Source organism: Thunnus albacares, chromosome 10 (assembly GCF_914725855.1).
Source record: "Thunnus albacares chromosome 10, fThuAlb1.1, whole genome shotgun sequence".
NCBI classification, from domain to species: Eukaryota; Metazoa; Chordata; class Actinopteri; order Scombriformes; family Scombridae; genus Thunnus; species Thunnus albacares.
In genome coordinates, this window is record NC_058115.1 from 16374608 (window position 1) to 16385167 (window position 10560).

Genomic DNA, 10560 nt, shown 5'->3' on the forward strand with positions numbered 1-10560 from the left:
TCAGACTGTGGAATCACAACTCAAGGTTGAGAAAGGCAGCATTTTTTCCATATCAAATGTGGTTTTACGAGGCTGCCAAGAGATGCAGGAGTGCTTTCTTTTTCAAACAATGACACAGACTGCAGTCTGCAGAAAGACTGCAGCTAATTCTCTCCTTTGTAGCTGGTATACAGTGATTAACAATCAGTAATAATTTTATTCCAAAATATTTAAAACTGTGACACCAACATGGTGTGCATATATATATATATATATATATATATATACTATTCACTGACAATCTTGGTCAATAAAGTTGATTGTTAATCAATTGATGAGGAATAAGAAGCACATTTTATGAATAAATATATCATTTCTTTTTATTGTGTCCCTTCAGTTGCTCACAACCCTGCTGCTGAGTGATGTGAAGTCATTACAAAGTGCATATTTATTTCCACACAATTTACATTGTCGGTCAACAACCAGTAGATGGCGCCACAAGATCACGAATAAAAAAGAAATGACTGTTGGCCCGCTTGTGCACATTGTGGATCAAATATATATGCAGCCTATAGGCCCAGCTGGTAAACTGAAAACCCTTGAAAAAGAGACAACAAATGCTACTTTACTTTCAAGGGAATAAAGAATACTTCAAAACTTTCCAATCATTAGTCCTTCACCATCCTTGATCCACCATCCGCCACATTTTCATTAAGTGTCACGCACTACAGTGGAGTAACGGGTCACGGTCAGGTGGCTGTTGAGCGGCAGCTCAGAGAAAGTAATGGCTGTCTTTCTGTCGGACAATGGGGTGAGCGAGGCGATAGGGGCGGATGAGACCGGCTTAATGCTCCGTGTAATGCATGTTAATGTAACAGGCACCGAGGGACCGCCGGCCGGAGTGCTTTGGGATTATTTATCACAAAACATTTGTATTCTTCCGTCGGAGAACGGTTGATCCCGGATAGCTGCACACTAATCCGTCACTCCGTTAATTAAAAAGAAGAGGAAAGCAATGGAACTGGTGGTGGTGATTTTTTTCTCCTTTTCCAGAAATGTAATCATTTCTGGAGAAGCTTAACCATCTGCTTGAGGTTAAGTCTGCAAGCAGATTGTGTTTTCTGCTTATTTAAACCTGGGGATTTTAGTTTTTTCCTGAAAAGGGGAGGGTGTTGCATTTCGGGGGCTGCTTGTTGGAGGATATAGGTCGGGGAAAACTTTTGTCCATGGGGAAAGTATAAATGATACTTATTATGTAACGTTTTTACACGATGAGCATTTTAATCGTTTGATAACACTGTTTTTCGTTAATAAATCGTGACCTTTGTTATCACCCCTTTAAATGCCAAGCTGAAGATTAATTATGCAAAAACTTCCACCTCCATGCTCTGACTCCTAAATTCATTCATTATTCTCTCAATTGCATTAAAGAGAAATGTCAGAAAGACCTACGAGTTGAAGTATTCCCACTAGCCCCGTTTGTTCAAATGAAGAGATCACAACAACTTCAGATATCCCTGATCATTCCCACAGAGGACCGAGCATCACCACGATTTTTTTCGGCAGAGGATGCAGTCCTCTGGTACTGGGTTTAGTGGTAGAAACAGTAAAATCTAGTGTAAAAAGAAATGCTGCCCCAGGAAGTAGGCATATTTGTTTCTTGTTCTTTCTCTCTCATCTTCCTCTTGCTTTCCCCCCCTCTTTTTTAGTAGCTAGTAACAAGCCCAACGCTGCCCGCAGGGGGGTAAGGCTGTGTCGTCAGCCCCAAGAAGAGACTTTTAGATTTCAAGCCACCGTTTTACATTAGGATGCCACTCGTGTCTGTTTGGAGACGAACCCGAATTCACAAAGGCATCCTTTGGTCTCTCTCTCACTCACTCTCTCTTTCCCTCTCTCTCTCTCTCTCTCTGGTTCAGTGGTTGTCTAACTGACCAGGATTGACAGGAAAAAGATTAGATCTGAACAAACATGTGCCGCACTCTAAAGAGGCCCGAGTTATCCTCTTTGTCCCATGAAAACTATAATGCTCAGTGCTTGTACTTTCATCTACTGACGTCCTCAAAAACATCCACCGAGCATGCACGCGCTCCTTTTTCTGTCATCAACACATTACCTGTGGGATCTTCATCTAATCCCAGCTATAATACCTGATTAGAGACAAGTATGATTAAGGCTTTATGACATTGCTTTTATGTTGATTATGTTGATACATGTTCGAGCCTGCTTATGTGAATTAAAGTCGTGTAATGCGTATTTGCACTAGTGTGTCGCCCGCTCAGGATTGTCACTGTAATCATGTTAGGCTCCAAAATATAGCTCACACTCATTTAAATATTGATTAAAATTGAATATCCGGAACCATCAAAGATTCTTTTTGTAAAACCTAATTCCGTGTGTGATGATTAATGAATGGGACTGTTTTTGCAATGTGGGCATTCATCTTCAAAGGGCCCTCATTAAAAAGCATTATGGAATCCCAGTAGTCTACTGGCAGTGGCCACTGGCCCGTTTGAGGCAAAGCGAGTGTGCTTAGTTCTGTGTGTTTTTGTTTTCTACATCGCGACATGTAATAGTGGAACCCCGGTAAAGTAGTTTATTCTTTTTTGAAGCTATAATAGAGGTTATAATAAATCAAAGTACACTAATGGTGGCTACCACTGCCATCCTGGGCCTTTAAGGCACTGTGGTCACCAAGACAAATCCATGTCCATCCTCGTCTGTTAAATGCAGCCTAGAAAACGACACCCACAACACAATTTATCCCCTAATCCAAATCTGACTCTGACGTCCGGTGTCAAACTTACGCCTTCTCGTCTCTTTAATAGGTCAGAGGAACAGACACGAGGATGCGAAAGGGTTAAACGTCTACAGTAATTAGAGTCGCACTTCGCGTCGGCGTTCTCCAATACGGAGCTGCGAGAAGCTACGTCCACCCCCTCCATCTCTCTCTCTCTCTCTCTCTCTCTCTCTCTTTCTCACACACACACACACACGCGCGCGCGCGCGCCTCCCCACCAGCTCCTCCGACTGTCTAATACACTGGAAAATCAAAGCGCGAGCCTCCCCCGTTCACACACCACCGGTGTTGCGCGTGGAGCACAACAGAGAGAGAGAGGTGCTTTCACTCTCCTCTCCTCTCCCGTTCCCTCAGCTTAACTATCCGGTAAAGTTACCCATACACATAGATGTTACAAACTTACATCTGAAGACTTTTCATTGAGAAGAGGCTCTGCTTCTGTGTTTACTTTTTTAGCTGTACAGCTGAATGTTTTTCTGAGGCGAATGATGTCTGGGTAAGGTGATTTTACGCACGCCGCTGAAATGGATCACAGACTCTCCAGAGGCAGTTGGGTACCAGTGACTGGGCTGGTTATATGCCTGCTTCTATGTGCGTGTGTGGTGGACCTGGTTCTAGCGCAAATTCGGTACTCAATTCCCGAGGAGCTGGAACATGGAGCTTTTGTAGGCAACATCGCCGAAGATCTGGGCTTGGATGTGGCTAAGCTGTCAGCCCGTCGCTTCCGTATAGTCTCCGGTGCAAAGAAGCAGTATTTAGAAGTGAACTTGGAGAATGGCATCCTCTTCGTCAACGAAAAAATAGATAGAGAGGAGCTTTGTGAACGAAGCCCGAGCTGTTTTTTACACTTACAAGTGGTTATTGAAAACCCATTAGAACTGTACAGAGTGGAAGTGGAGATTTTAGATGTAAATGACAACTCGCCCAGTTTCCCATGGAGCGAGTTTAATCTTGACATCACAGAGTCGGCTGCGCCCGGCTCCTGTTTCCCGTTGGAGAGCGCACAGGACCAGGACGTGGGCACCAACTCTCTGCGCTCCTACCAGCTAAGCGCAAACGAGCACTTCGTACTGAATATCCAGACGCGCAACGACGGAAGCAAGTTTGCTGAGCTCGTGCTGGACACCCCACTGGACCGGGAACAGCAGAAAAAGCACGAAATGGTTCTGACAGCCTATGACGGGGGGTCACCGGAACGCTCTGGGACAGCATTGATAACTATTACAGTGTTAGACGCAAACGATAACGTGCCCGTGTTTGATCGTTCAGTTTACCGGGCGAGCCTGGTGGAGAACGCACCGAGGGGGACGCTGGTGCTGAAGCTGAACGCCACAGACCTGGATGAGGGCTCGAATGGGGAGGTGACCTACGCGTTTAGTGGGCACGCACCACTCAAGGTGCGTGAACTGTTCAGCGTGGACCCGTACACGGGTGAAATCAGAGTGAAGGGCGTTGTGGACTATGAGAAAGCCAGTGTATATGAACTGTATGTACAGGCGAAAGACAGGGGACCTTCGGCTGTGGCGGTGCACAGTAAAGTACTGGTAGACATCCTGGATGTGAATGACAACGCGCCCGAAGTCATCCTCACATCAGTGTCCACGCCTGTCCAGGAAGACGCGCCACCGGGCACGGTGATAGCTGTTATCAGTGTCATGGACCGGGACTCGGGAGAGAACGGGAATGTTGACTGCCAAATTCCGAGCAATGTTCCCTTTCAGCTCCACTCATCCTTTAAAAACTATTACACTCTGGTGACAAGCGAGTATTTAGACAGAGAAGCGGTGTCCGAATACAATATCACTCTCACAGCCCGCGACTTGGGCTCTCCTTCGCTCTCCACCAGGAAAACCATCCTCGTTCAAGTGTCTGACATTAATGACAACCCCCCGCGGTTCTCTCAACCTTCATACACAGTTTATGTGACCGAGAATAATGCCCCGGGCGCTTCCATTTGCTCTGTAACTGCATTCGACCCCGATTCTAACCAGAACGCCTATCTGTCTTACTCTATTCTCGAGGGTCAGATTCAGGGTATGCCAGTGTCCACTTATGTCTCCATCAACTCTGACAACGGCAATATCTACGCACTGCGCTCTTTTGATTATGAGCAACTTAGAAACTTTCAGATTCTGGTACAGGCGCAGGATGCCGGTTTCCCTCCTCTTGCCAGTAATGTCACTGTCAACGTCTTTGTTTTGGACCAGAACGACAACGCACCAATTATTGTGTCCCCGCTGCCCAAAAACGGCACCGTGGCCACAGAGGTGGTTCCGCGGTCAGTAGACGCTGGCTATCTGGTAACGAAAATAACAGCGTTAGACGCTGACGCAGGGCAAAACTCCCGGCTGTCCTATCAGGTGTTGCAGGCTACAGATCCGGGGCTGTTCAGTGTGGCTCTGTACACGGGAGAAATCAGGACTATTCGCCGGTTAGTGGAAAAAGACGCAACAAGACAAAGACTAGTAATATTAGTCAAGGACAACGGGCAGCCGCCGCTCTCCGCCACCGTGTCCATTGTCCTCACAGTGGTAGACAGCGTGCCCGAGTCGCTGTCAGATTTCGGAGACCTCACACTCAGCCCACAGCCCCCGTCAAACCTCGCTCTCTACTTGATCGTGTCACTGAGCACAATATCTTTAATATTCCTGGTGGCTATTATCGTGCTGGCTGCGGTTAAGTGCTACAAGGACAGAGAAACCATCAGCGGGTACAACCTCCCCCCGTTCGCCTGCTGCTGTTGCGGGGGGTTTCAGCCTGAGCCGCCCCCAGAGGTGTTCAAAAAATCCAACCTCAACCTGCAGATTTCATCCGCGGCTAAAGTGCCCACGAACTGTATGGAGGTGAATGGAAACAGCAGTCTCTCTCAGTCATATTGTTATAAAGTGTGCCTGACCCCCGAATCTGCCAAAAGTGACTTTATGTTTCTGAAGCCGTGCAGCCCAGGTAGCACGCCGAGGAACAATGAGGCGAAGAGCGCAGAAAACTCGTGGAACGCGCAAAGCCGGAGCGCATCTGTGAACAACGGAGCAACTACCCCCAACGAGGTACAGTGAAATCAGTGTATAGTATAAGACGCCAGAGTTCATTTAAATCTGCCTGTATCACTCACCGCCACAACAAGATCCGTGTCAGTTTTCTATCTGATAAGAATCTAGACTGTGACATTCTCTCATGAAGGTCACATCACGCACATCAGCCAGGTTTAAACTCAACTTGAGAGAAAAACTGAGCAAAGCCATTGTTTTATTCTCTCCGTCTCTTATTAATGAGTGTTTTACACATTAATGCCGTCTCCACTGTTTTTATAATCATGGCAATAATTTATCCTAATTGTGCAGTTGATGGTAACGCTCTGCACCCGGGAAATGAAACGAGACGATGTGAGATTACATTTTAATTGACACGTTAATGGAAGAGTAAAGCTCTGTCTTCTAAGGAGCGTATGCCATGTGCATACCGTGTCTTATCATCCGTACAGAATGAAGTGAGATATTAATTACTGTGCGAGAGGAAGAGGAGATTGAAGAAGTTGACTCCTGTATTCAGTCTTGTGGACATTTTCAGCTGCCTTCACGACACAAAAACATTTTAAATGTGGGGGGATAAAAGCTTCTAATAATAATTCATAAACTTTATTTGAATAGATTGTGACCTGCGAGATTAATGTCTCCATCTTCCAGTGTCATTGCCGTGTACTTTCTATACACTGACACACAAACCTGCTCCCAGCACATCTATCTGAGTTGGAACAAAAAGTCAAGGTTATACGTGATAGACAAGGTGAATGGCAGTTGTTTGAATTCATTTGCCTTGGGTTCAGACAGTTCTTGTGCGACCAGTCGGGTTTTCAACACGCCTTCTTGTTCTCCAACTAGGACAGATAACCTCACTAACTATGCCTCAAGGGCACAGGCACGGCCGAACCATTATACTACACACAATGTGGCGTATTCGCAAGGGGGGAGGGCTGTCCATTATTGATGAAAAATGGCAAATGGTCGGTTTTGGGGAGACAGGGGAGGACATCGAGAGGGGAGGGGGCAAGGAGAAGGGGGGGGGTTGCAAGGACATGGCTGGACTGAGACGTGGGCCGCGTGTAGATCGGCCCCGGCGTTGTCCTCTGAATGCGAGGAGACAGAGAGAGAGAGCGAGAGAGAGAGGGAGGGAGATGTGAATTCATATTTGTCGAGCAAGGGTGGGGAAGAGGAGGGGTGGAATAGAAAACGGGGGAAGGAAGGAGATAAGGAGAGAGGGAATTTAAGGAGGCAGGATGTCTAAACCAGTGTTTTCTAATTCCAACAGACGGGGCAGCAGACCGTAAATATACACGCATTGCTCATTGTCGTCTCCCTGTTTTCATCAAAACGCAGAGGGACAAAGACTCACAGCCTTGATGCCAGACTCCACCAGGCAGACTGAGAAATGTCAGCCCGGTCACTGGCACATACACCTCTGGCCACAAGAGGGATTTCGAGGTCACGGGGATTGTTCTGCCAGCAGCTACGCTCCTTCAGGAGAAAGTGTCCTTCCTGTCGTTAATTGGCTCCTCTAATTCACCCGGTGGTGTCCCTCAGCGCACCCACATGAGTCGTCTTGAGGTCGACAGTGACACATTCAGTCTCAAAGACAGATGAAACTATTTGAGCATTACGCAAAGCAAGTACATGGGCCCGCATAAACTGATGAATTGAAGGTGAAAAGAGAGATTATACACACACTCAAGCGTGGACAGGTGCGCGCACGTGTATGCGCGGCTGTGCATATACAGCTGCAAGGAGCTCAAACTTTTCAAGGCTCTCTATGAGACTTTTAATTAAAAACCTTGCTCGAGGAGCATCAGGCAAATATTAATGTAAAATGATGCATAAAATCCACAAAACAATGACGTGTGTAATTTTCTTAATTTTCTCCCTGGCACGGTTTCCCTTTGAAGATTAAAATCATGTTTCGTTTCATCCCGGTGGGGTTCTAATTGGTTTTGTAGCGTAGTTGGCGAGGAGTGTATTTTGAATACCGATTCTAATAATACGCTTACGTCGCATTCTCCTTGTTAACAACTTTACGTGAATTAATAGAGCGTGGAATCCATACTATGAGACTCAGACTCAGAATAAATATCACTCGGGTGCTCTCCTTCACCCCTCCCACAGCGCCACAGAAGATAAAAGCAAAACTAAGTGACAGGCGAGTCGAAGATGGAGGCAACGCCACCTTAAAAATTATGTTCCGCCAGACCTCCACAGGGCGGCAGCCGCGATCCATCCGGGAAGAATCATGTCTCTATTTCAGGGCAAAGACAATGACAGACTGCTCCTCATGTCAATTATCACTGACCTCTGGTGATTCAAGAGCACAGAATGAACAGTTGTCATTTGCTATCAAAACTGGTTTGAATATAACTTAATTTAAAGGGTGATGTTATTCATAACAGACATGGACGGCGGCATTGTATAAATATGTGCATTTACTGTACTGTAATTTTCAGTAAGTTGCAATGAAAATGTCATGTCCTTTTTCCGCAGCTGAAGCAGCCAAACACAGACTGGACTCTCACAAAGAATCAGAATTCCTCCATTAAAAGGTAACATCTCTGACCTTTGACCTTTTCACTTTTACACTGTGTTTTCTGTCAAAAACATGTTAATATGGATGTAGAGATCGCATTTACATACACGAGTATGTCGTAATAACAGTCAGGTGGCTTTCTGATTTTTTTGTTTGTTTGTTTGTTTTTGCAGTTACAACTCAATCAACATGGACGGCACCCTCATGCGTAAGGCCATGCATGCAGACCCAGAAAACTATGTCACCTCCATGGGACCTGGACAGTACTGGACCTGGGGTACTCACATGAGAGGCATGAAAGGTAAGAGGGCAATCCTATTGAACTGCAAACCGCTTTCATCATGACTACACACATTTCACATTTACACCGCATACCTAAATGCTTTTATGTAATCATGTTCTGTTTCCCTTTGTTGTTCCATTTATAAGTTTGTTTACCTCATCTCGTTTTTGTATTTTCACTGCTGACCTCTTCCTTTTTTGCACGTCATTGTTTATTGTCTCTAATGCCGGGCACTGAACCTTGTTTTACATAAGAGCTATGCAAATGAAAGTAGCACTAGAAAGTCAATATTGTATAATGGCTTCCTCTCTCCTCACCTATCTCACACTACAGACTATAAGATGTCTCCCTCAACCAGTGGAGTCCCCTCTCGTCCCTGGACTCCTCGGTGCACACCTCCTCCCCAACAGCAGCAGCCATCGATCCCACCCCACCCTCACCCACATCCGCCGCCTGACTATCACCATAACGTGTACATCCCTGGGACACCATCAGGCTTCTGCACCCTGAGGCCCGCTGTACAGCGGAGTGAGCTGGACGTCCACAACTCCTTCTCCACCTTCGGCAAGAAGCGGCGCCTTCAGATGTCTCCCCAGGGAGAGGCTGCAATTATAAATAATGACCTGTACAATGACTGATTTTTCAATGACTGTCTGAATGGATGATTAGAGTGATGGATGGACTCATATGAAAAACAGAAGAAGAAACCATTCAGTACATAAATTAATGAACAAATGCGAGAGGATACAGAGGACGAGCAGTTCAAGAGAAATGATGAATGAACAATTCATTTCAGCAAAAGTGCTGATGGGAAATGAAGTTGGATGGCTATTTATGTAAAATGCCACTGCAACATGGTCAATGTATGCGTCTGCCTATTATTATCATTATTATTATTATTATTATTATTATTATTATTATTGCTACTCTTATTATTTTTTAGACAATCAAACTGGAGCTGCAGTTGTTACATCCAAAATGTATTAAGAAGCATAAGTGGACAATAATTTTGCACATCTGTATGAATTTATATTTTTAAGTTTTATGAAAAGAAAATGTTTTTTTGTATGTGTGTTTGCTAACAGAGCTTGTGTGAATATGACAAACATTATGATAATGTATATGCAAGCTGCAACATGACGCAGACTACTGTAAAGACGGGGAATTGTCCCTACACACGTACTGTATACATTTATGAAAATAAAGTATTTTTTCCATATGGTCTTTCTTATGTCTCTTAAAAAATGCATGTGTGGTCTGCTCTAACTCATAAAACTCACGGCCCTAACCCGACCCACGCGCACTGACACACGCACCCACTCATACACAGACTCGGTCGATCTACATGCGTAAAGCATTTAGATGTAACTTTCCTAGATCTATGTTTAATTAGCTTGAGTCAATTATTTTGGGGTGAAAAAGTTCCAGAGCTACTCTTACAAGGGCGGAAAGCTTTTCGCCTTGGTAAGCTGTTTTCCACGGTGAGGAATAAACACAGTAAAATGCTAACATATGGTAATTGGAGTGCTTGCATTTCCATTTGCCCGCAGAGAATAGTGGGGTTCATTAACTGAACAAACAGAACCTCCTCTCTCGAAATATCACTTTAATTAAGACCACGAACACGAATACAAGCGTCAGGGGAGGGGGTGCTCAGCTGCAAATGCCACACCTGGATGTGAGCTAAGGGGGCTGTGGCTTCTCTCTATGTGCCCTTTTACATCTTACTTCTCAGGGAATTAGTTCCTGCCATCAACAGATGAGAGCTGGCCACTGGCCAGAAATGAGCAGGGTAATTAGGTCGTCGTATGGCTCAGATTGAAAATAATTCTGTTAATAAAGAAACGGTGTCCGCAGAGAGCATGGAGAGGAGCAGGCTAACCTTCTCTGCGGTAAGGTGATCCACAGGGACGGCTGAAGGGGCAGCCGTATT

General features: G+C 45.3%; 1 protein-coding gene across 1 annotated transcript; it reads left to right on the plus strand.

Annotated features, from left to right (window-relative positions):
• The first annotated feature begins 3051 nt into the window (after positions 1 to 3051).
• si:ch73-233f7.1 (uncharacterized protein LOC100537710 homolog) lies at positions 3052 to 9851 on the plus strand. Its single transcript, XM_044362834.1, has 4 exons — positions 3052 to 5823; positions 8302 to 8360; positions 8518 to 8645; positions 8961 to 9851. The coding sequence occupies exons 1-4, from the start codon at positions 3301 to 3303 to the stop codon at positions 9263 to 9265; spliced, it is 3015 nt and encodes a 1004-aa protein (XP_044218769.1). The 5' UTR covers positions 3052 to 3300; the 3' UTR covers positions 9266 to 9851.
• Positions 9852 to 10560: the final 709 nt, after the last annotated feature.